This window comes from Patiria miniata, unplaced genomic scaffold (genome assembly GCF_015706575.1).
Source record: "Patiria miniata isolate m_02_andy unplaced genomic scaffold, ASM1570657v1 HiC_scaffold_20, whole genome shotgun sequence".
NCBI lineage: Eukaryota > Metazoa > Echinodermata > Asteroidea > Valvatida > Asterinidae > Patiria > Patiria miniata.
This window is the reverse complement of record NW_024037059.1, coordinates 31,429,548-31,456,551: the sequence shown is the minus strand read 5'-3', so window position 1 is coordinate 31,456,551 and position 27,004 is coordinate 31,429,548. Positions and strand designations below refer to the sequence as shown.

General features: G+C 42.2%; 1 protein-coding gene across 1 annotated transcript; it reads right to left on the bottom strand.

Annotated features, from left to right (window-relative positions):
• Positions 1–7,337: 7,337 nt before the first annotated feature.
• Positions 7,338–11,827, bottom strand: LOC119728039. The gene is made up of 2 exons (XM_038200118.1): positions 10,990–11,827; positions 7,338–10,735 (listed from the first exon to the last, which is right to left on the bottom strand). The coding sequence occupies exons 1-2, from the start codon at positions 11,825–11,827 to the stop codon at positions 7,338–7,340; spliced, it is 4,236 nt and encodes a 1,411-aa protein (XP_038056046.1).
• Between the last annotated feature and the right edge of the window lie 15,177 nt (positions 11,828–27,004).

Below are 27,004 nucleotides of genomic sequence, written 5' to 3'. Positions count from 1 at the left end.
CCGGTGGAAGTACCATGGTCCATATACTAGCATCTAGTGAGATGACCCCGGGCATGGTTACCACGTGGCTGGGACACAACATAGAAATGTGACCAATATTAGTTCCATGCTCGCTGCATGTAAGGGGGAGACTGAATTCAGCGTTACAGGGATTAGATCAGTGGACCGTTGAGGCGGTGGGTTCTCAATAGTTCTGCCTACATAGAAATGAGGACCTCCTTGGTACTCTGCATACCTTGATGTTCTTCCCAACTGTGCCAAGATCCTTCTGACATAATACTTTAGTGAGTACACACAGTCCGCTTCAGCATCCTACCCGGCAATTAAGCATCCTGTTCCAGAATCTTCCGCGTTAACACTGCACTGATGAACTAATCCCCCTGATGCTGAATCCAGCTTGCACTACTTGGACAACTACAACAGAATGTCTTCTGATGACAAACAGAGCACACTGTTCGAAACATGGAGATCAGTGGCGCACCCAGGATTTGTTATTTTGGGGGGGCTCACAATTTTTTTTTTTTTCAGATGTTAATTTTTTTCAAAAAATTTTGCCCAAAATTTTGGGCCGCAGAAAAAAAATGGTGTGTTTTTTGCGTGGGGACGGATTTTTTTGACATTGGTGGCGCCACTTACATCCCTATTATACTACTCGAAAATAGGCCACATACATATCACCACAATTAAAGCGTGGAACCCCCCCCCAAAAAAATACCAAAAAAAAAAATAAAAAAAATAATGACAACCTCTTGGGCCCCCCCCCCCAGCCCCCCTGGGTGCGCCACTGATCGAGATTTAACAAACTGTATTTTCTCAGAACCACGCAACTCAACAGATATATTATTCACATGGTGTTACCACAAGCCTTCCATTCATTGAATCAAGTGCTATTTAAAATGAACTGTGGCAAAAGCATTAATTTATGTCAAAAAATATTGAAATGAACCGTGAAATCTTTCCTTTGATTTGGTCTTGTGAATACACATTGACGTGTGTTAAACCGTTTAACTAGCAATATAACTTTTGATTTGTTGGTTTCATCAAATGGAAGAAATTTAATTGTATTAATGCACTTGTTTTGCTTACTTCCGGTCTTTCTATTGCAGCAATTGAGGGATCTTACTTGTTTATAGAAGCGAGTTGGTTATCTCCAGGAGAAGTTGCCATATTGGAAAGTCCTATGGTTACTCCGCTGGTTAATGAGAATTTCAATCTCAGTTTCTGGTACAACATGTATGGGAGCGGAACAGGTATTGAGATGGAATAGGGATTTTGGGGTAATGATGTGCTATAACGACGTTTTTGTTTGTGGGATATAAACAGACTAAACTACAATGAGCAACTTCGGTTTTTTGACGAGGTAGTCCAGGCCACAGCATGTATGTTCCATGAACAGAACAAAGTGCTTTTCCGTATTTTTGTTTGTCCATTTTTATGGGTTTTTTACTTGTAGAAATTTATGTGAAGTCTAGTCATGTATAGATGATCAGAACGAACAAAGTTCCATGACAGATTGACATTGTGTCCTTTCATAAATGAAAAATTTATGACATCGTAATGACGTCACAATTTTTTTTGACAATTTTGTGCTAATGATCATGACCTACCCAACATGTTACAAAGCGAATTAAGATATTAGCATGATATGTTGGTAAGATACAGAAAAGAATGCACATACATTGCTGAACATTTTAAACAATTAAAAAATCCAGATGAAATAATAGGATGACGTCATCATGACGTAACGTCAATCGTGACCTAGAACACAAGCCTACGAATGTACGCATACTAAGTTTCAACCCGATCAGCCTTGTAGATATCTAGATTTGGTACTTTCAAATGGACCTTGAAGATGACGTCACTTGACCCATGATTACGTCACTGTGAAATCACTTATCAATGCACACATTTGGTATGCGGTCTTTGTGTTTGATAAGTTTGGAGTTGATCTGATAAAAAACAACGTCAAATTTTATAAGTAAAACAACATTTTGAAAGTAAAAAAAATCTAAAATATCAGCTGACGATGTCATTGTGACGTGATTTTGTAATTTGCATACTGATAACATTGTCTACCTACCCAACCAGTTTAATGACAATTTGACCTTTTCAGTTTGTGTAAAAAAAAAAAAAAACCCAAAAGAAATAAATAAAAAATAAAAAATAAAAGAAATTGATGATGTCATGATGGCGTCACACATTTTCCTAAATTTTGTGCAAATATCTATTGCCTTACAAACCTTATAAAAATAATTTTGAGTTTTAGCATGTTCTGTTCGTGAGATATGCTTGAAGGTTCAAACATTTAAAAAGCCATAATAAATAACACGCTGACGTCATCATAACGTCACCGCATTTTTAAAAATTATCTATAACACGTCTATATATGAACATCTTCACCCCTTAAGAATTCGTTAAAGAGCCATTTTCGCTTGAAATTATAGTAAGCTAAATTTTCACGGTTTTTTCAACATATTAGGCAAGATTAGGAGTCCGTGAAAAAAAAAACCTTAAGAAAGTCCTTTGTTTACCCATGGAGATAGACCCAGTGTACCGTTATGTATAACCAATAATAATCTTCTGTGGCCAGGATTATTAAAAATCCGTGAAAATACCCTTACAGGATTAGTCCTATATAAGCCCCATGTAAATGTCCGTGAAACATCTCTTAAAGATTCTTTTCACGGAGAAATGGACTTTTAATGAAAATTGAAGGGATCAGATGTTCATAGTATGCGCAAAATCAACCCAATCTGATTTATAGTTCTCTAGATACAGGTCATTGAATAATGCGCCTTTAAGATGACGCCACACGACCCACCATGACGTCACGATGACGTCACTCTTCTATATGGGTCTTAGTTATGAGGTATTTGTCTATATTAAGTTTAGTTGTGATGTGACTTTATATGTCTAAAGTGCCGGCAGGCACTTTAACAGGTTCAAAGTCTATGGGATTTTAGGTGGAACAAAAAAAAATGAAGTAAGAAAAAAAAAAAACAAGTAACGAAAACAAGAAGTAACGAAAACAAGAGCTGTTTTTTTTAGCCTACTGCCTACATATTTTGGTTTAGATTGAATTTGAAAGTTATCAGTAACATCGTTGATATAATCCATAGGCTTTTAACTCTTTATGCTTTTGTCAGCTAAAATAATGTCCATATATCACCGTCGTATTTGGGGTATGTAGGGCCAAATGTTGTCTGCAGTCATTTTTGTTTAGCCCAACTTCGTGGGTTTTTTCTGGTTTGAACTGTTTAACATAATTTTATTTGAAGATTTTTCTCAGAATTTGGAGCGACAGTGTCGGTTCAGTTTTAGAGAACCGTCGTTCAACGTCAGAATGATCCAAATTAGATTTCTTTTTGTGAAAGTTGCCGAGGGCATAATTTATCGTTTTTATATTCAAACACTAATTTGGTACAGTTATTCTACGTGTATGTTATTCATTTAACATTTAATCAACATTTGACACCAAATATATACTGTTAAAGGGCGCTGAACCTATTTTTAACTGATCTACATCATTAGCTGTTACGGCTACTTAGCCGAAACAACTCTTTTTTTTGGTTAACATTTTGTTTTTCTCTCCTTTTTCCCCCAGACTTTTCTCCATAGGGGTTGTACACGTTTTCCTTCCACTAGTACACTTTGGCTATTTTCTAAGGCATATATCTAAAGAACCATAGGTTCCATTTAGTTGTAACTTGATATATACCTGTACTAAGATGTGTTAAAGATATAAATTTAAGTGACGTCATTATGACGTCATCATATGTTTTGTGACGTCACCTTAAAGGGACACTTTTTCCCTACGTCCGAATTGGTTGTTTACCTGATATGTACCAATATCGGGAAGTGTTATAGATGAAAATTCAAGTGAAGTCATCCCATTTCATATGACGTCACATGAAATGGCATTTTTCTAGTGCCCATATCTAAATCTATACGTTCTATTTGGTTGTAATTTGTACCTATGCCGGGATGTGTAGATGAAAATTCAAGTGACGTCATTATGATGTCATCACATGTCATGTGATGTCACATTAAAGGGGCATTTTTTTACGGCCTAGGCCTATATCAATAAATGGACGTTACGTCCGATATGGTTGTAACTTGGTAAGTTGGTAGTACTTAGACTGGGATGTGTTATAGATGAAATTTGAAGTGACGTCATCATGTCGTCATCACTTGTCACAGAGTCATTTCCAACAGCCGAAACAGCTAGTGTTTGTCTAGAATACAATTTGTTGAATTTTTTTCTTATCTAAACCCTTTATTTTATTTCAATGTTTTTGTTTTTGTTTTTGTTTTGCTACCAATGTTTGAATCGGTTGCTATGGCAATCGTCGACATACCAAAGAAATGGTTATGGTAACACATTAAAATCTTAGTCATAGTAATTTTATGGTATTGTTATGCCGTTTGGTAAAAGCGCTCCAAAGAATACATTATGTGTCATGATAGGGTTAAATATTATCTTACTCAATATTCTATTGAATGTTATATATAGAATTACAAAATGTACTTTTATTCGACCTCTCATTTTCCCCACTGAAATTCTAGGTGATCTGTTTGTCATAAAATTACCCGGTCATGAGACCATCGTTTCTTTGCATGGGGAGCAGACAGGTGGTCCTATGTGGCTTAAGGAAGAGGTATCGTTAATGAGACAGACTTCAAGCTTCGGAATAGGAATTCAGGCGTTCCGTTATGGTTCCTTATCGGATATCGCAATCGATGACGTGGCAATAACTACTTACATAGGTTTGTGTTTGTTTAATTTCCTTGCATAGAGATTGTATTAAATTTGAACATATTTGTTTTTGAATGTTATTACAGATTTGCATTTTTGTTGTGGTCTGGATTCCAATTGCTGCAGCTCGGGTTTCAACGAGATTTGTGTCGAACAGTCAGGCACCAGTTTTTGATAATCAACAATCAAGTTATCAGCAAGCATGAAATGAAGAGGACATTATTAACGTTATCAACCCCAGGTCACATTTGATCGTTTTTGAAAAAAAAAAATCGTTACAATATGTGATATATCCTCAACAAATCCTCATTATAATGGTCGTGCTCCACTACACTATCAGCTCCCTTTCATTAGTAATTTTGACTAAATTTATTGAAACCGTTTTTATTGTTAATCAGTTACTATTCAGTCACAACACCATTCATTAAGATATGCTAATTTGGGTTATGTCCGTCTCAAGCAAAGTGTGCCGTCTTCAATGCATGTGGAATTTATATTCACACACATTTAAAGCTATAGTCCATCATTTGTAATAAGTGCATTTTGTTCGTTTGAAGCAACAAAAGTGTTCAAAATCCAATGAAGGATACTGAACAACTTACTTGATGAAGTTTCAGCTCAGCTTCAGCTCCATATTCCGAGAAAAACAGCATTCTAGGATCTGAATTTAAAATCAAAAGTTGCTAAATCATGTTTCGAATTGTTTTGAATCGCAGCTTTACGCGATGTTGCGCACTGATCCAACGAATTATAGCAACCGCGCGCACCTGTGCGTCGTTCCAATGCTTGTGCGCGCTGCGCCGAATAACAAAACGAACAACTAATTTAAATTTTCCTACGGTGCTTCTTAAGAAGCACCGTTGGAAATGCCTTCGTTCGTTGATATCTTCAAAATGAGAGCTTGCCAGAAAGGATAATTTCACAGGGAGTTTAGTCCCCTTACTTTCTTTCAACCAGTATGTTTTTCAAAAATAATTACGCCGGTTACTTTTTTTGATAGCTGCAAATGATGGACTCGGGCTTTAAAGCTATAGTCCATCATTTGCAGCCATCCGAAAAGTAACTGGCGTAATTATTGCTGAAAAACATACTTGGTTGAAAGATAGTAAGTGGACTAAACTCCCTGTGAATTTTGCTGGCAAGCTGTCGTTTTGAAGTAATCAACGAAAGAAGGCCTTTCCAAAATTTCAATTAGTAGTTCGTTTTGTTATTCGGCGAAGCGCGCGCAAGCATTGGCACGACGCACACGCGAGTGCGGTTGCTATAATTCGTCGGATCAGTGCGCAACATCGCGTATAGCTACAACTGGCTCAGTCAGAACGTGTCTCGGACGCTGAATTCAGGCCCAGGCAATTCATAACATGATTCAGCAACTTTTGATTTGAAATTGAGATCCTAGAATGCTGTTTTTCTCGGAATATACAGCTGAAGCTGAGCTGAAACTTCATCAGGTTAGTTGTTCAGTATCCTTCATTAGATTTTGAACGCTTTTGTTGCTTCAAATGAACAAAATGCACAAATTACAAATGATGGACTATTTCTTGAAACAAAATATTATTTATTAGGTTAGTTATCCATCAAGCGCGAGTGGAACACGGAATAATGAAGTGTGCCTGTGTCCCTTATACCAAGATGTACTGGTTTCGGTATTAGGTGTAGCCCGGGAGGCGATAACATAAACTCCACCAGCTAGTGTCAACCACGATTAAGAATGCAAAATGGCCGAAGGTCAGGGCTTCAGATTCCACTTGATCTTTAATGCGCGGTGAACTGTTAACAAGATAAAAACGATACAAAACTACTAAATATCTGGCAAAAGTCCAAAACATGAACAGGTTCGAGGAAAATACTGTAAAGTTCGGTCTACATGAAGTAAACAGAGATAAACTGGGAAAGTCAATCTAAAAAACACTCAAATAGTGAATACGGGCTGTAATCCCCACTTCACAGTAACGTTCAGCAACTTCTCATTCTAAGGTTAAATGTAACGATAGCTTAACATAAAAAAAACCCTATCAATGTGGTAGCGAAATATAAGTAAATTATTTCAGGCACAAGAAAATCTAATGACTTATTAATCATACAAAGACTCTAGGTGTCTATAATATCACTTGAAGTATCCATGAGTAGTCAAAAGTTCTAAATACTTGAGTGAATTAAGGCAAAATTACATGTACGTATGTAATCAAAGAAAGTCAGATCTCTTGGCTCAAAAAATCACTAGAAAATCACTTACATTACTGTGGTTCTTGAGAGTCAAATTAAGAGGCTTAAAAGTACATCTCAGGAGGGTCTAACTTCTCAAAGGTTGTAAAAACTATCAGCTGTAGGTCTTAAAATCTAGAAAATGCTTGAACTAAAACAAAGGTGTCGGGAATGCAAGCAGCATGGTATTTGATCTGGCTGTTCCTATGTAAGTCGAACAGCGCCCTCAAGTGATGGGACTGGAGGAAAGGGCGCCATCGTGTGGCTGGGGTGTATAAGGGAACAATGACCTTCACACTCCCCGTCTAAAATTGAACCTAGAGAAACTTTTACTGAATATGTAATCAAGGATGTAATTGTTCGTGTACAGTCTGTCTCACTCGGTTGTAGAGCACTGTGTTGAGTCGTGACCCTTCTCAAGGAGCACAAGCTCCGAGATAGGTCTCAAGTAGGTTCTGCGCGTCCCGTCAGAGCAGACAATGATGTCGACCTTGCGAACTCTGCCGTCATCACTGGGGTACGTCTTCGTGACTCTGGCAAGGGGCCAGTTGTTCCTCCGGAGCTCCTTATCTCGGACCAGAACTACGTCTCCTTCGCGGATATTGGGCTGCGTACTGTTCCACTTTGTCCTGGGCTGCAAACTCTGGAGGTACTCCTTCTGCCATCGAAGCCAAAATTGTTCTGCAAGATACTGGGCACGACGCCAATGTTGTCTGGCATAGAGATCTTCTTTGACGAAGTCACCTGGAGGTGCCTGAAGTGTCTGAGTCTTCAGGGTGAGGAGCGTGGCAGGAGTGAGTGGTCGGGGGTCATTGGCATCTGAGGAGACTGTAGTGATAGGTCTCGAGTTGACGATAGCACATGCTTCCGCCATAAAAGTCACCAGTACGTCATGGGTTAGCTGATGCTTTCCTAGTTGGGCAAACATTGATTCCAGGACACGTCGGATGATTCCTATTGGCCGCTCCCAAACTCCTCCAAAGTGCGAGGCGTGTGGGGGGTTGAACACCCACTCGCAACTCCTGGTAGTCAAGTACCTCCCAACTTGTTCGTGGTTCAGCTCGCCCTTGGCGCCTACGAAGTTTGTTCCTCTATCGCATCTGATTTTGGCGACCGGTCCACGAACTGCAACAAATCTTCGAAGTGCACAGATGAAGGCTGAGGTGTCCATGGAGTCAATGACCTCAACGTGGACAGCTCTAGTGGAGAGGCACGTAAAGATTACAGCCCATCGTTTGGAATCTGCTGAGCCGCCTCTGGTTTTTCTCGTCACAATGGTCCAGGGTCCGAATACATCTGTTCCAACATTGGTAAAAGGGGGCGTTGGCTGGAGCCGGTCTTGAGGTAGGTCGGCCATGACTTGAGTGAGAAACTTGCCTCTTAGCTTCGCACAGATGGTGCACTGGTTGATGACACTTCTGACAAGATCATGAGCGCCGATGACCCAGAAGCCTCCAGCTCGAATAGCTGCGAAGGTGAAATGCCTTCCTTGGTGTTTGACCTCTTGATGAAAGTGTTTCACAATGAGTTTGGAAACATGGCTGTTCTTGGGAAGGAGAACCTGATGACGTCCCCCTAGATCGAGGTCGGCTCTTCGCAGTCTTCCTCCGACTCTGATGAGTCCATCGTTGTCAATGAAGGGGCTTAGCTGGTACATGGGGCTTTTCTTCTTTATGGCATTTGTCGAAGCTTGCTCCAGATCACTGTTGGTGATGAGGCTGGCCAGTTCCTCTCCAAAGTACTCTTTCTGTACTGCATGGAAGATCACACGATCTGCTTTCTGCAACTCTGCAACAGATGCTCGTCTGCGGGGTTTGTCAGCTTGCCGGTTGTCGTCACTGATCCCTTCCCGTTTCGACTTGAAGGTTTTAACTGCAACAATGAGGGTTGTCACTGCACGTCTGAGGGATGCCCAGGTAGAAAAGCGTGAGAACCTATTACATCCCAATTGCGATCCCTGGGCCATGGTGACTGGACTCTTGGGTTGGTCACTGACGTTCGTGTGGTTGACGCGCGTTTCTCTCCGCACTTCGGGGTCGTCATCGTCAAGTGGAATTTCATGACTGGCAGATGCTTCGGTCTGCGTTGGAGAGGGGTCTTGCTGCCAGAGGAAGTCTGGTCCTCTAAACCAAGTCGAGGTGCTAAGTTGGTTAGCAGGGACTGAGCGAGATGCCAGGTCCGCAGGATTCTCGTCTGTTGGCACGTGGTGCCACTGGTTGGGTGTTGACACATTGTGTATTTTATGCACTCTATTTGCCACATACACATGGAAACGTCTAGATCGGTTGGAAATGTAGCCAAGGACTACCTTACTATCGGTGTAGTAGGTGGTACTGTCGATAGCTGCTCGTGCTCTGATCTCTGGCTCAACAGTCTGCACCAGTGTAGTTGCCAGCACTGCCCCGCACAGCTCCAGTCGTGGTATGGATACCGCATGGGGAGGTGTGACTTTCGCCTTAGCCAGAAGGAAGGACACATGTGACTGGTTGTTTTCGTTGACAAGTCTCAAGTAGGCGACCGCTGCTTTTGCTAGATCACTAGCATCAGAGAAGACATGAATTTCTCGTCTGTTGACATGGCCGAAGTCTGTAGGATGATAACAGCGGGGAACATGGATGTCTTGAAGGTTGAGTAGAGAATTGCGCCAGCGGGTCCATCTTGGGAGACAGCTCTGAGGCAGTGGACGGTCCCAAAGATCCTGAGGCGAGTTTTGCTCCTTTTTTGAGGCCGCCATAAGCTCTCGTAGGATGAATTTCCCTTCAATGGTGACTGGTGCTGCTAGACCCAGCGGATCATAGATGGAGCTTGCCACCGAAAGGACTCCCCGCCGTGAGAAGGGTTTGTCTTGCAGGTCAACTTGGAACGTGAGGGTGTCTCGCTCAAGGGACCAGTACACTCCTAGGGATCGTTGGGTAGGTAGTTCATCTTGGCAGAGATCTATGCACTTCAGGTTCTTGGATCTCTCTTCCTTGGGAAGAGCGTTCATGACTTCCTTGCTGTTGGAGCCAATTTTATGGAAGTGCAAGTTCTTGGTGGCCAGGGCATCTCTACAACGTTGGACCAGATTTGTGGCAGTCTGTGCGTCTCGTTGTGATGTAAGCCCATCATCGACGTAGAAGTCATTGTGGATAAATTGCTTCACGTCAGCCCCATGAGTAGATTCGCACTCGTCGGCAACCATTCTAAGACCGAATGTTGCTACAGCAGGGGATGAGATGCTGCCAAAGAGGTGGACGTTCATCCTGTATTCTACTGTTGGTTTAGTAGGGTCATTGTCGTCGAACCACAAGAAGCGCAGATAATCACGATGCTCTGTGTTGACGTAGAAATTATGGAACATGTGTTCCACATCCCCCATCACAGCAACTTCGGCTAGCCTAAATCGAAGGAGAATCCCCAACAGACTGTTCATCATGTCCGGCCCTTGGAGGAGTGCTTTGTTGAGGGAGATGCCTTTGAACTCCGCACTGGCGTCGAAAACCACTCTGATTTCCGGCTTTTTGGGATGATGTACGGCAAAGTGTGGAAGGTACCACACCGTCCCAGGAAGAGGGCACAGCTCATTCGCAGGTACTCGGCTGGCGTGGTTTCTGGTTAGGATCTTGTCAAAAAAGGCAATGTAGTCTGACATCATCTTTGGCTTACGACGTAGATTCTCCAAGAGGTTGTCTAGTCTGCTTTGGGCCTGAGGACGGTTGTTGGGCAGGTTTGGCTGATGTTGCTTGAAGGGTAGAGGGAACTCCAGGTTTCCATCTGAGTTGGTGTGGGCACCTTCTGTCAAGATGTCGAGAAAGTGCTGATCTTCGATCGACAGGGCCTTCAAGTCTCCTCTGGAGTTTCCATGTATATGTCCATTGGTGTGTTCTTGCGGGCTGATGAGAGCATATCTTTCACATAGAGGTGATTTTCACAGATATCTGGTCCATCAGGTTGTGGTTGAAGGATCGTGCGTTTGATGGAGGCGTGTACTTTCCCTTTGGCACCACTCATGCAAACTTGTCCAGAGACAGTCCAACCTAGGTCAGTACGTTGCGCCCATGGTGTTCCTCTAGGACCATTACGCGATTCTCGAACTTTCAGAGGCTCAGGGCAATTTCTTCCGACGAGAAGGATGATGTTGATGTCGTCTCGCACCTCTGGTATCTTTGCAGCAATTGGCCTGAGGTGGGGAAAGTTTTCACAGAGGTCAGGGTTTGGAATCTCGCTCCTGTCACCAGGAATGTAGGCATTGTCGATGACGGTAGGTAGCTGTTCAGTTTTCCCGTCTTGTGATTCAACAATCAGGCCACACGCTCGTCTTCCTTCCGATGTGATTTTGTTCCCTCCGCAGGTAGAAAGCTCGTACGGAAAAGCGGGGCCTGCAAGGTTGAGTGCTTCGAATACTTCTGGGCCTCCCAAACAGGCATTGGACTGGTCATCCAGCACTGCATAACCAAGGATGGAGTTTTTGGGATGATCCTTGTGGTAGATCTTGCAGAGAACAATCTTGGAGCAAGACCTTGCCGAGGAACAGGTCAAGAACCGGGTGCACTTCGTATTGGCAACTACATCCTTGTGGCTATTTGCTGGTTGCTTCTCGCTCTGTACCTCCCCCTCGTTCTGCTTCTGGTTGATATGCATGAAGGAGGCATGTTCGGTGCTTTTGCATTTTCTGCACTGCACTTTCGTTTCACACTCCTTCATTCGGTGGTTGGAACCGCACTTGAAGCACAGACCTCTGTCCATGCAGAACTGTCGTCTCTCTTGAATAGGTTTTCTGCCAAAGGCAATACACTCGGACAGACGGTGGCCTTGTATGTCGTGAAACTGGCACTTCTCTTTGGCTTGAACTGTTGACGCGGGTGCAGATTTTGTGGGTGTGGACATCACCAGGGGGCAGATGTAGATTTTGTGGGAGTGGAAATCGCTAGGACACGAAGAGAGGATCCGCGGCTCCTGTCTGTTCTCGGTTTCTCAGGAGTTGGATGGAGAATCTTGCTTGATGGGTACAGCTCTGGGTCGTTGTGTAGCCTCGCTTTTTGCTTCAAGAACTCGGCCAGCATGGTGAATGGAGGGTAGTTGCCTTTTGCCGTTTTGTGTTCTGAAGCACGCTTACGCCAAGCATTGTGGATGTATGTGGGCAACTTCTCGAGTATGGGATGCAGATTGTGCGCATAGTTGAGAATGTTCAGGTCAGGCAGGTCATTCATTTGGGCAGCAGCGTCTACACATAGATCGGCCAGTTCTTGGAGCTTGCGGTTCTCCTCAGCTTTGAATCTGGGGAAATCGATGAGCTTTCGGATGATTGCAGTGGTGATATTTGTCTTGTTGCCAAACCGCTCCTTCAGCTCTTTCCACGCTTCTTGATAGGCTGTCTCAGGGCTAGAAACGTAGCGATGTCGGAATCTATCTACCAGTTTCCTCACCTCCCCTTTGGTGTACTTTGCGAGAAAGGTAAGTTTCTGCGTAGCCGGTGTGTGGGCGTGGTTAACCATGGTTTTGAAGGCGCAGCGCCATGGTTGAAACATAATGGGATCTCCGTCATATACATCAGGCTCATGGGTAGGCTGCCGTTGACGAGCAAGAGTGTCCGATATCTCTCGAGTCAGATTAAGGAGAGGTTGTTCTCCATCGATTGGCGTTACAGGCAGGGGGGCATTGGTGTAGTCGGCGAAACGTCACCGGGTGTCGACGACAGGGTAACTGTCTGTTCAGCCGATGGCCGAAAGGAGGGGGTTGAGGCTTGAAGCTGGGAAGTCAGAGTTGCATCGACTACTTTGTCAGTTTGATTCAGAAACCGCAAGGCGTGGTCGTTGGAGGACTGATGTGGGGACGTTATGGACTCGCCTGTTGTGTCTTCTTGATCAGCTTGCTGGAAGGCGTCAGATTTGGCCTTCTCTATGGCTGCGGCTTGACGTGCACGGAGGATTTGCAGGTCCGCTTCGGCCGATGCCAATTTTGTTTGTTGTTCAACTTCTCGTCTCGCCAGATCAATCTTCTTTTCAGCTTCGCTGGTCATATGCAGAACTTTCATGTCAGCTGTGCGTTTGGCAATCACTTCTTCAAAAGCGGCATTTTGGGCAGCCGCTGCAGCGGCTGCAAGTGCATGTGCCTTTGCACTCTGGACCGATGAAGATGTTGACTTCTGGGATCGTCCGGAAGTACTGGGAAGTCTAGAAAAGCTAGACTGAGTCTCGAGGGCTATTTGGTACAATCTGTTGCCTCCCTGGGAAATAATGCAGTTTGCATAGTTGGCATTCTCGAGGAAAGTCATTTTCATACGGAGAGCGTCCTCTATGAATTCACCTGTCTGATCCTCTCTGTACAGTTGATCCAGCTTAGACCACGACTCAGTATACGATTGTAGTGCAGACCGTGTGCTGGAAAGGTTGTGAAGAATGACGGCTTGTTCTTCGAGGGCATCACTGAGGCTTTTGAGATTTTGTGAGGTTTTTCTCCAGTTCTGATGCAGGGTTTTCTCGGTTGTGATGATGTTATTGTACAGAGCTTTAGCTGTATGGTGTCTTTCCCTCTGGGGTCGATCATGAACATGTAAGTCCTCCATGAGTGGGTCCTGGTGTCGGGTTTCAAGTTCGGGGGAAACGAGGTCAGTCTCAAGGGCATCTGCCATGATGGGGATTGAGAATGTGCCTTGTGACGAACGGGAATTACTGAGGAGTAATTTGTAGCTCGTTCTTCACAGTAATTTCACTGTACTGGTTTCGGTATTAGGTGTAGCCCGGGAGGCGATAACATAAACTCCACCAGCTAGTGTCAACCACGATTAAGAATGCAAAATGGCCGAAGGTCAGGGCTTCAGATTCCACTTGATCTTTAATGCGCGGTGAACTGTTAACAAGATAAAAACGATACAAAACTACTAAATATCTGGCAAAAGTCCAAAACATGAACAGGTTCGAGGAAAATACTGTAAAGTTCGGTCTACATGAAGTAAACAGAGATAAACTGGGAAAGTCAATCTAAAAAACACTCAAATAGTGAATACGGGCTGTAATCCCCACTTCACAGTAACGTTCAGCAACTTCTCATTCTAAGGTTAAATGTAACGATAGCTTAACATAAAAAAAACCCTATCAATGTGGTAGCGAAATATAAGTAAATTATTTCAGGCACAAGAAAATCTAATGACTTATTAATCATACAAAGACTCTAGGTGTCTATAATATCACTTGAAGTATCCATGAGTAGTCAAAAGTTCTAAATACTTGAGTGAATTAAGGCAAAATTACATGTACGTATGTAATCAAAGAAAGTCAGATCTCTTGGCTCAAAAAATCACTAGAAAATCACTTACATTACTGTGGTTCTTGAGAGTCAAATTAAGAGGCTTAAAAGTACATCTCAGGAGGGTCTAACTTCTCAAAGGTTGTAAAAACTATCAGCTGTAGGTCTTAAAATCTAGAAAATGCTTGAACTAAAACAAAGGTGTCGGGAATGCAAGCAGCATGGTATTTGATCTGGCTGTTCCTATGTAAGTCGAACAGCGCCCTCAAGTGATGGGACTGGAGGAAAGGGCGCCATCGTGTGGCTGGGGTGTATAAGGGAACAATGACCTTCACACAAGAGGACGAAGGCAGTTGGAGTGTCTCTCGGATCTTGGAATAGCGCAATACGCAGGGTGTGACATCAGGATTAGGATCGACCAATCAGGATCGAGGATTCAAGTTTACTTGAAGATAATATTAGTTATCCCGGGAGCGCGAGTGGATTACGGAATGATGTAGTGCGTCTGTGTCCCACTACATTATCCGTGTTCCACGAATGCGAGTGTGATAAGGAATTTATCTTTATGCAAAGTTGACGCGCAGTACAGTTGGATCGAGCACAATTTACACGAACATTTCAGCGGTGTAGCGCATGCAGCTGGAATGTCGCTCGCTTCTTGGAAAAGCGCAATACGCAGGGCGCAATATGGACCGTGCAATACAGCCTCATATCACACTGTTGTTGCCATGGATCGACCAATCAGGATGGAGGATTCAAGTTTGCATGAAGACAATTATTTATCAGGCTTCTAGTGGTAAAAATAAATCAGCGTATTGTAGGCTTTCGTAAAAAGATCCCGGATGATATATCAAATATTATTGAAATCATTCGGATACTTTATTGATATAGCATTGATATTGTAGTCCTCCGGGCATTTGTTATAGCTTGTACAATATATTCTTGAATCCCTCTCAAAGCCATTCAATATTATATAATTACTTATAACACATAAAGAAATCGTACATTGACGCAGTGTTACACAATTATGTATTTAATTACAATGATGATAGTACTAGCGTGATGATAAACGGTGCAGCCAATACTTTGTACTTTCGTCATCTTCGACACACAAAACCTGAAACAAAAACCAAGCACTACGACATACATGACAACGAGACTGTAGAAGACCATAAACATAAACATTTAAAAGGACTATTTAACGTTTGTTCAAAACGTTCAATGACATCAACCAAACTTAGAGTTTGATCATCTAGTTCTTAGTAGGTATTTAAGAAAAATCATGAATGTTTCCTTGACGAGAAAGAAAATGTAAACTCATTTCGTAGAATCCTCTGAAATGTGACAACTCTGACGTAGTTTGATTTTAAAACCACTAATCCATCAACAAATTTCACAACAGGTGATTTACCACTTGTCCCCACGACCGACCAAATGACCACTACAGAAGCAATGGAAGAGCTATCCACAAGTGAACAAATGACCGAAGTTGCAACAACAAGTGCCTTAGTCCAGCAAACGTCCACAGGAGCAACACTTGAATTAACGTCCACCGGTGGAACAGCGGCCCAGATATCCACTACTGTCCAAGAAAGTGGGATTGCAACTACAGGTGCCTTAGTCAACCAAACATCCACAGGAGGAACACTCGAGCTATCTACCAATACCCATGTCTCTGGGATGGCAACAACAGATGACCGTATCGACGAAACATCCGCTACAGAAGCAACACCTGGGCTATCAACTCCAACTACAACAAACGGAGGGGATGGAGTAGACGGTGGGATTGCAACAACAGACACAATGATCGACCAGACATCCGTTACAGAAGCAGCTTCGGAGCTATCAACTGTTGAGCGAGTCACTAGCGTTATGTCAACGGATACCTCGATCGTCCAAACATCTACTGCAGCAAACGAAGGGGATGGAGGAGACGGAGGAATTGCAACCACAGACGCAATGATCGACCAGACCTCTACTGCAGATAGAGGGAATGGAGGGGACGATGGGGAGTCGTCCACTTCACCATCAATGGCTGTTACTGAAGGTAAGATATTAAATCCAGTTGCATGCAAGCTTGTTGTCGAGCCATTACAAGATCATCACTATTGCATTACAGTCACAAGCGACAAAATCAATATTTTTGCATTGATGGTTTCGATTACAACAGTACCTCATGAAAGTTATATGTAAAATGAATACATATCAAGGTAGTTTATTGGTGCGAAAAATGTGGTAAACAGAGTAGGAATCCATTTCAAGTGCGCCTTTTCAACCAAACATCCACAGGAGGAACACTCGAGCTATCTACCAATACCCATGTCTCTGGGATGGCAACAACAGATGACTGTATCGACGAAACATCCGCTACAGAAGCAACACCTGGGCTATCATCTCCAACTACAACAAACGGAGGGGATGGAGGAGACGGAGGGATTGCAACCACAGACGCAATGATCGACCAGACCTCTACTGCAGATGGAGGGAATGGAGGGGACGACGGGGAGTCGTCCACTTCACCATCAATGGCTGTTACTGAAGGTAAGATATTAAATCCAGTTGCATGCAAGCTTGTTGTCGAGCCATTACAAGACCATCACTATTGCATTACAGTCACAAGCGACAAAATCAATATTTCTGCATTGATGGTTTTGATATCAACAGTACCTCATGAAAGTTATAGGTAACATGAATATAATTCAAGGTAGTTTATTGGTGCGAAAAGTGGTAAACAGAGTAGGAATCCATTTCAAGTGCGCCTTTTTAAATGAAATTTATTTGTTTGGCTAAAACTTTCAAAATAGCATTAAGCTTTTCTGTTGCCGAGTTATCTTTTTTTTTATTCAGTAGTTGCCTAAAGACATTCAGGAAAACCAAAAGACCTGTTGATGTACCTTTTCCTGAGTCGACCATTATATCTTTCCTGTTCTTTTCCCGGAGGGGATGGAGGGAGCGGAGTGAATGCAACAACGGAAGCACCAATCGAGCAACCGACGATGGCGTTCGGCTGTCAATTACGGATTCTTGAACTGAACGGTGCACCTGTGGTCTTCAATTCTCGACTCACAGACAGCAACTCGCAGGAGTTTCGTGATGTAGTAATCATTATTCGCCCGGCAGTAAGTACACAGTGCCCAAATATTAATTTTTGAATCTAACAGCTTGTGTCACGGTGAAGTCGATCAGAACATTAGTCTGGTTACAATATATTTTTTTAGATTCATCACTGATCTTATTTCAAAGGTTTAACTGCCACAGGAGATCCGCCAATTGTCTATTGAACATTATTTAATTTGATATCACGCCCAAAAATGCTATTAACATTTGACGTTGCACTAGTTTTTGGCCTTTGTTTATATTTCAAGCATCACGTTTTGAACCAAAGAGTCAAGGGGTGACATAAAATATGATTGTCTGCTATTGGCGTTATTCATGAGTCGGCCATATTAAAGTGAAAGCGAGGTAAAATTTTCATTTTTGGAACTTAAAAAGAGAAATGAAAGCAATGGCATAAAGTTAATTACAAATTAATACCAGTGTGCTCTGATGAATAATTAAAAAATTGTGCTAAAAATACCCTAATATTTTTAGCCACATTCAAAACAAAGTGAAAGTCGAGCTAGAATGCATAAACAGTCTGGCACCATCCCAATCAACAGTTCACAATTTATAAAATACATTCGGTGAACACGACCAAAAATTGCTTCCTCGTGACTAAGGTCCATTGGGGAACTTCAGAGAATTATACAAACTGCAGGGGATCCGTACTCTGACGGTCGCTTGGTATGCATGTGGAAACCCTAGGCTTTGGAACGCCCTCCCATTGTCCTCACGCACTATTACTCATCTCCAGTTGTTTAAGTAATGCTTAAAACCTATTAATTAGAGAACCAACATCTTGCACCTCGAAATTTCGTTCGCGCGGTAATTAACGCATATACAGCACATTTTAAGTTATAATTGTGTGAACGTTCTTATTCTGATATGTATCGATCTTTCCAGTTGACATCATTTGGTAAAGAGGTCCCAGCACAAAATGGCGCTGTTTCACAAACGTGTTCCTTTAAATATATAAAGTGTAAGTTGTGAACATTTGCTGATTTTGTTGGTAGGTTTGACTTGTACCATTGTCTTTCCCACAAGCATCGTCCCGTGAATATGTCTGTCTATATTGTTGTCATTTTACGATAACTATATCGCTTCATTGTCCCTAATTTTGTTGGTCAAGATTGGACTATTTGCAGTAATTTGTTTCCTCTTATATATCATTTAGATTAGTTTCATTAATGCAACATTTTTTTTTATAATTTTTATATACTGTGCTCTTTGACGCATCGTGATAGGTGATTGCAGCCCTCCGCAGGTCACCTAGGACATCCAATGTAGTAGATTATGAAGTGACCTCGATTCGTGATGGGAGTTTGTTGGTGAACGGTGTGGCAAGATTCCCTCTCAACTCCGTCATCGAGAGTGCAACTATCAGAGAAGTGCTTCGCGACGACGCGATTGCCAATAACGGACAGAGCGACAACTCACTCACCATTGATCCATCGGGCATAGTCGTGACAGGTATGTATTAAATCGATTTGAGAGTGCACCTGGCCCATCAATGATTTTGTCTTTCTTTTAAAGCTATACCCAATTCATTCCTGAGCAAATATAATGGAAATATGCCACATCTTTGGGCGCGATAAAACAACGCAATTCTGGGGTGCAAGAAGTAAATGTCATATTAATTGAAGCCGTTATGCAACTTGAATTAAACGTCAAATAATTTTTTGAAATATAATTATTGCAACATGCGCAAACGTGCCTTAAATAAGCCGATAGGGATTCATGTTCGTTTATTAACAGCCGATAGTGTGGCATCATATCAGCGTTCGATTCGCTCCACGTATGGCCAATTCTGTCCCTGTTTAATTTCAGAGGTTTTCACCAGATATTTATCTAAAATGTCTTTCCTCAAAGGCTAGGTCTGTTTTATGTTTGTGAGACAAAATGACATGGTGCGTGTACGGAATCATTCATTTCATTACAAGATAAAAATATAGTAATGCAAAAACTATTGAATGAATGAATTGTCTAGGACTTGATCTGTACAAAATGCTAACTTCCAAATCCGTGTGCTCTGACGCAATAAACAAAATATAAACAACAATAGTTTGTTAGTTTAAGAGTACATGTAATTGTACGTCAAATGGTGTCTTCTGAGTTCCTCTTTTCATGTTTGTATTTATAACACAGCCCCGACAGAAGCTTGTCCGGCATATCGCTGTCAAAATGGAGGCGATTGTACACGAACTGGAGGTTTCCCAGATTATGTGTATACGTGCGAGTAAGTTCTGCAAATCTTAAAAAAAAAATGAACACGTCGTGCACTTGAAACTTGGTTCATTTCTCTAATGGCTTGGTTATTATATATTCTTATGCTGTCATAAGTCGTCTGATATGATGTGAATTGGGCTGTAATTTGAAAATGTCTTCAATTTCGAAAATTAATTAAAGATTATCTAATTAAGGTAAGAAAGTCACTGAGTTGAGGACAATTGAAAACGTTAAGGCAAATTAAACGAGTAAAAAAAAGATACTTCATTAACTTACTCAAATTGTTATCATTTCTTAGGTGCCCGGATGGTTACACGGGAACCTCCTGCGAGGAAACAGGTGCGAAATGTGTGCCAAATTAGGGAGGTTTCGCAAGCGAACGGATACGCTTACCCTTACGTTTAGCTATCCGTATCCGTTTTTTATTTACGTGTAGCGAGCGAGATATGCGTGTCGTCTGCACGTATGACGTTTACGCCACTCACTTTTCGCTAAACGTGCAGAGGACACGCATATCTCGCTCGCTACACGTAGGTAAAAAACGGATACGGATAGCTAAGCGTAAGTGTAAGCGTATCCGTTCGCTTGCGAAACCTCCCTAAATGGCGAATAGCAACAAGAGACACTCGCTTCAATATTGAATGTTTGCCAATAATAAATGATGATTAAGTCACACGCTGAACGCGTAAATAACTGGCGGTAATTGGTGGAAAGTTCTTCCGTGTATATGTAAATAGCGTCGCGTCATTCTCCTTTCCACCTCTGACCGGAGAAAAGGTAAATGTTTTTACACAAATCTACAACCGTATTGCTGTATTCTGTGATGTTTTTCTCCCCTGTGGTTCATCGTGGCTTGGATAGCACCAAGATTGGTGGAATTCGAGGTGAGTAATTTCCAGTAACAGCCCGTATTTGGGGCAATTTTTTGTTCAGTGCCAACGTGCTGTTTCCGTATATTGAATTTACGTTTGCTTCGGCCGGGCCGCGCCGCCGACCGGCTGGCTAGTTGAAACACGGCACGGCACAAGACTCGTTTTGAACTACGTGCTGACATGAAACTCTGCCCATGGCTGTAGGCCTTTTAAACATTGCTCTTATACAGTTATAGGCCTAATATAATTATTGGTCTATGTTCAATGTTTTATTTATCATTCGTTCAAAGGCGATAAGCATGTAGGCCTAGCCAGTACGAAACCACAAGCAAAATTACAATCGAATATGCCTTCTGAGTAGCGTAGCAGCCTACTCCGAATCACACTTGACATGCATGGTTGTATTTTTGTACATGAAGGGCGACAACTAAAGGCCTACGTTTTTGCACTGCATTCACAAATATTTCACAAATGAGACTCCTGGGCATGTCGCATGGTTCGACTGTAAATAATGGTGAGAGGTGCGGTTCCACATTTATGTGGTCATGTTTTTCACAGCAACTTGTTCAGCGTTCTTTTATGTTTATTCATTTGAGGCCTACAGTGAGGCCCCTTTTCAGTTCTTTCATTTGTAGGAGTATTAAAAGCAATAAACCTTTTCTGGTCACTCCGCAATATATTCACCAGCTAAATCATAGTGTTGTGCGTTGGTTTCTCAAACAAAAACAAAACATACTGCAAAGCCTGGGGAGCCCTTACAGTTTTTTTATAAACTGGTTCCAGGTTGATATGCGAAACTCCTTACCAATACAGCCCGTTGTGGCTTTGTGCTCCGGTGGAGCTTTTACGCACACTTTTTGACTGATTTTGGTCAGTCTTTTGCTCCATGGTGAGCTTTTTGGGCATTTTTTCCATCAGGTATCCTGGTGGCTTTCATGGTTTGTAACATCTTGCCATATTACAGTACTGCATTTGTCGGTACTTAATTTGCGTCCCTTTTAAATTGTGCTCTTATGAGCATTTTGCATCTTGCTCTTATGAACATTTGTATTGTGCTCTTTATAATGAGCTCATAAAAGCTCATATAATGAGCTTTTAGTGTGCATTTTTGCTTTGGTCATTGGCCATATTTGACATTTACGTTGAACACTTGTATGCTGTGGATATATCAAAGTCATTGTCATCAGAATATAGCCCAGAAGTTCTCTTTTCCTCCTGCCAGTTCATGCATATACAGTTGCTATTTTATGAATTTCTTCGACAGCATTATATAAGGCTGTGATTCTTAGCAACTGTTTTTGACACATGTTTGTGGCAGACGAATTGTGTTTTATATCCAAAAATGTCATGGTCAACTCGTGACGTTGGCAACGGAGTCCTTATCTGTGGATATCGTATCTGTGGATATCGCAAGCATGAGCTTTTGTGTGTGTACACTTTTCTGTGTTTGTAACGAAATCAAGAATTGTTTATGAACTTCAGTAATACAGCACATACGTTTGTCTTCTGAAATTTCTCATTTTAGTTTCAATATAGCCCATCGTAGGCTTTGAAGTAATGATGCATAATGAAGAGTGAACTTGTTTTAATATGCTTGAATTGCGTCATCGTTTTATTTTTCATCGCGAATTTAACATTCAGTGCTATAAATTTGCACACTGATCCAGCTGAATTTCCTTGTGATTTTTGAATCAGGCTGGCTGATGACGCCATTTGATTATTTATTTTAGAACAGTGTAGTTCGCAACAGACAACTGCTGCTTTGAGTGTTTTATCTGTTTGCAGGAACCCAGGATGCCAAGGCGAAACGGTTCGGCAAACTTCATCTGAGGACGGGAACTTCTAACTGTGATTACACAAAGGGCAGCCATGGAATTCATTTCAAGGTCTTCATTTCACAATCTTCATCAGTTGAACAAGATACAGGCCAGTGCACGGTCATGATGGATACAGGTATTGTTCGCCCTCTCAATTGAACTGTGTGGAGAAACGTCTGATGAGCTGGGACGGTCCGAGACACGACGACCACCACCACTTCGGTTACCGGACAGTCATTTCGGCAAATAGCGGACATGTCACTGTTTTCGTTAACACCGTTATTCTCGGGATTCCGGCAGGGGCCGAATTGTGATTATTATCGGTGGACAGCGGTCATCAAGTTGGACATTTTTCTTGCTTCCAACCACAACTGAACTTCGGACATGTCACTGTTTTCGTTAACACCGTTATTCTCGGGAATCGGGCAGGGGCCGAATTCTGATTTTTATCGGTGGACAGCGGTCATTACGTTGGACATATTTTGCGTCCAACCACAATTGAATTTTGGACATGTCACTGTTTTCGTTAACACCGTTATTCTCGGGATTCGGGCAGGGGCCGAACTCTGATTATAATCGATGGACAACGGTCATCAAGAGCTTTGGACAATTTGTGCGTCCAACGGCAACTGAACTGAACGAAAGAAAGCATGGAATATAACAAGGTTGCACTTTGTTTTCAGTATCCTTTGTTCTATTGGCCAGATATTTTAATAATAAACAACCCTCCCACTTCAACGGAGGGGTTGTTGAATGGGTGCTAAATTCTATATGCAGACATCCTCCTGTTATATTTGTTTAACAATTGAGAAAATATTTTTAAAAATTCATATACACTGTACATCATGGCAAATAACGTCATTTGTTTTAGTAAACAAGGCCATTGTCCCCATTGTGGACGTGACCTAGAAAATAGAAATGTATAAATTTAAACGCGCAACGCGCAATACATACACTGGCGGGGATCAAGAGTGCATGACCCCAAAATGTATAGTTTTCAGGCTGCGTTCAATCAAGCACGTACTTAATAGACCGGGAGCCAGGGGGGGGGGGGGGTCAGCCTAGCTGGAAAGTTAACCAATTTTCATGTGTGCAGAAATGTTCCACATGCATACCAATGTAAGGAAATGGACGTCTGCCGGGCACACTGTGGTGGGTATGGTCAGGAGGGCCATGAGAAAGGGGCCACAAAATTGAGCTAGATCAGCTGGTGAGTTAACCCAATGAAACCTACTGGAAAATGTTGGGCCTAGTCCCAGGTATCATGAATGGCCACTGCCAGACATTTTCAGTGGTGGAAAGTGCCCGCCAGACATGAAAAACCTGTATAGGAGGGGGCATGGCCATAACCCCCTCCCATTCCTTTTCGCTGACACAGTTGCAACACCACGGTATAGAAAAATGTAACACCGGTTTTTATAAGTGCTTTAATGTTTGAAAAATACAAAAATATAACTTACGAGTAATTTAAGATCTGACTAATTAACTTAAGAGCGATGCCAATATTATGGAGGGGGCGGAGCCACGACCCCCTCCAAGCATATTTTCGTTAATATCATCACAACGCATTCTATTAATCCTGTCAAGTTTTCCTGGCATGTTTGCCGATGCCTTTTGGCTATTTTGTACCCATTTCTAAAAGAAAAAGAACACTGTTCTCATCAAATGTCTATTTCCCGAAACAAATAGGCTATTGACCAGGTTAGCAGTACATGTACATTAGATTACACGTGCTGGAGTCGGAGCTTATAGAAGAGGGTACGGATAGTAAACACTTAAAAACTTTCAAAAACAGATTTTTTGCACCATTTCCCCTGTTCAGTTATGCTTTAAAATACATTTGGGCACAAGGTAAAACATTCTCACGTTATAACACTTGTTATTTTACCCTTTTGTGGGCGTGGCCTAAATATGTAAATCAGGGTGTGATTAAGAGCACTCTGATTCAAACGAGGTCAATTTGTAATTTTGCTGACAAATGACAGTGGTACTGGTATGTATATAAAGAAACATGTGCCATGGTGGACACACGGGCATGTAGGGATGGATGGAGAAACATGATGAGAGAGATAAAGAGTAAGGAGGGGGAGATACATAGGGTATTATGCTTGGGTAAGAATGGAGGGGAGGGGGTTGGGAAGGAGGGGGCACAGGAGGAAAACAATACCCAATTTTTAAGTCTCCTATGATCCCACTTCTTGCCACTCTCTTTGTCCCCCAGCTTGATATCTCTCTCAACCCCCACCCATTTCGTTTATCCTCGCCCAAACAAATTTCTTTCGTCCGTTGCCGGTCATTTCTTAATGATGTTCATCTGTGGATCTCTCATCAAATCCAATAATCACTCTTTTGTGTGCTGGCCCTATACATTTTTCTTGTAAATTCCATTTTGAGTTTTAATAACATCGTATTTATAAACGCTGTGTAATCACACAAATTTAATACACCTGCCACTTTAATATGTCCCTTCTTCCTTTCTATTCTCTTCGGTACCGATAGAAATATTTAACTAAATACATGTAGCGTTTTCCTCGTCAGGTGACTCAGGTCGAATTTCTATAAACTGACTTGCTGGGTACCATTGCCCCTTCTTTCTCCCTTGCTCCAGGTGTGTTCAAATGTACCTTTCTTGTTCCGTAGTGGTGAGAAAAACACTTGTTGCTAGGATGTATTTGTAGGGACAGAAAACTGTGGGGACAGCAGGAAGTCGACATATGTCATTCCTAAAATTTGCATAAAAAATTAAAAAGAAACTTCCCCATAATGTGGTGACGTCCCGCCGGAAATGGGGCACCTTCAGTCGGTGTGAAAGTGAGAGCTCTTCGGCCTCCGCAATGGCCGATCTGAAACTCATTTTTTTTTTGGCAGGAAAATGTGGTCCCCCAATAATTGAGTCCACAAAATTTCGGCACGTTGGGTTCAGGGCCCGCTTAAGGGCCCGGAATAAAATGGATTCTAGATGCTCTGTAATGAGATCCGAGGCAAGTTCTGACCACTGTAACCAATTTGTTTTTAGGAAAAGATGGTGGTGTATGTAGTGGCTGCTTTTTTGTGACATCACTAAAAATACAATTGGGTTCGTTATTGTATTTTATTATCACTAAAAAAAACAATTGGGTTCGTTATTGTGGGAAAGGCATGGGCCCACTACCCCCCCCCCATCCCCTTGGATCCGCCCTTGGACCTTCGGCAAACGGCACATTATACCTCCTCCGCCCCTGCCAGTAACCTTTGTGGGTCCCCCCATGAATTTGACTATATATGTAGAGAGACCAATTTTTTTTGGGTGGAGGGGCACTATGATGACCTGGAAAAATCTGGAGGGGGAGGCAAGTGTCCCCCCCCCCCCCGTTCCGTGGCCCCTGCCAGCAGGGACTGCACCAAAACTACTGAAGCGATGGAATTTGCCTCGGAGTGATGTAAATCAAATTAGGGGTTTTGCCCTTCATCAACGTTTTTATTTACATTATAAACACTGTACATGTACCGGTAGGCCCACACAGGCCCCATAGTATGATATCACAGTTATTTACCAAAATAGGTGCCTATTTCAAACATAACTCCAGTTTATTTTGTTGACTTATATAAAATGATTAAAAATGAAAGTAACAATGCACAATAATCATTATTTAATAATGCTGACTCTGTGTTTGGCCAACAAAATCATACATTTTCCTCGTTTCATTCAGAATGCAATTATTCACACCCTGATTTGGCCACGCCCACAAAAGAGTGAAAATAACACGTATTTCCATGTATGAATATATTAACCAGTGTCAAAGTGTCTGTCAAAGCATACAAAAACAAGGGAAATGGACCGCAAAAAAACAGGTTTTGTAAGTTTTCATTTTCTGTATCCTTTTTGAACTATAAGCTCCAACCCAGCACATGTAATGTACATGTACTGTTCATATTGAACATAACCTACTTCTTTTGGCAATGACATCTGATGAGAACAGTGTGCTTTATTTTGTTAAAAATGGATAAACAATAGCCAAAAGGCATCGACAAACATGCCAGGAAAATTTGATAGAATTAATACAATGCGTTGCAATGATATAAGCGAAAATATGCTTGGAGGGGTGGTAGCCCCGCCCCCTCCAAGCTATTCGCGCCGCTCTTAAGTTAATTAGTCAGATCTTAAATTACTCGTAAGTTATATTTTTGTATTCCACAAGAGTCAGGGCACATATTGAAACTGGTTTTACAATTTTCTATATCGATGCGTTGCTACTTTATCGGCGAAAAGGAATGGGAGGGGGTTATGGCCACGCCCCCTCCTATACAGGTTTTTCATGTCTGGCGGGCACTTTCCACCACTGAAAATGTCTGGCAGTGGCCATTCATGATACCTGGGACTAGGCCCAACATTTTCCAGTAGGTTTCATTGGGTTAACTCACCAGCTGATCTAGCTCAATTTTGTGGCCCCTTTCTCATGGCCCTCCTGACCATACCCACCACAGTGTGCCCGGCAGACGTCCATTTCCTTGCATTGGTATGCATGTGGAACATTTCTGCACACATGAAAATTGGTTAACTTTCCAGCTAGGCTGACCCCCCCCCCCCCCGGCTCCCGCTCTATAATTATGCGCATGCCAGGCGCGCCCTAGGCGTCTATCCTCACGCCAGGGCGAAATAAATTTAGAAGAAAGAATATTCAAGCCACTGCCGAAATTTGGGGAACAATTACTTGCTGAGTGTAATGTCTTTACCATGCATGGTATGATGGTAAAAGGTGGTAAAGTGGCGTGCATATCGCATGCATTGCATTAATACAGCTGGCTGATATCGATAATAATCTAGT

Coding starts and splice junctions, on each gene's coding strand:
- LOC119728039 (XM_038200118.1), bottom strand. CDS start 11,827: ATGTCCACACCCACAAAATCTGCACCCGCGTCAACAGTTCAAGCCAAA. Junction 10,736..10,989: donor AGGAACACCATGGGCGCAAC/GTACTGACCTAG, acceptor ACATCTTGACAG/AAGGTGCCCACACCAACTCA.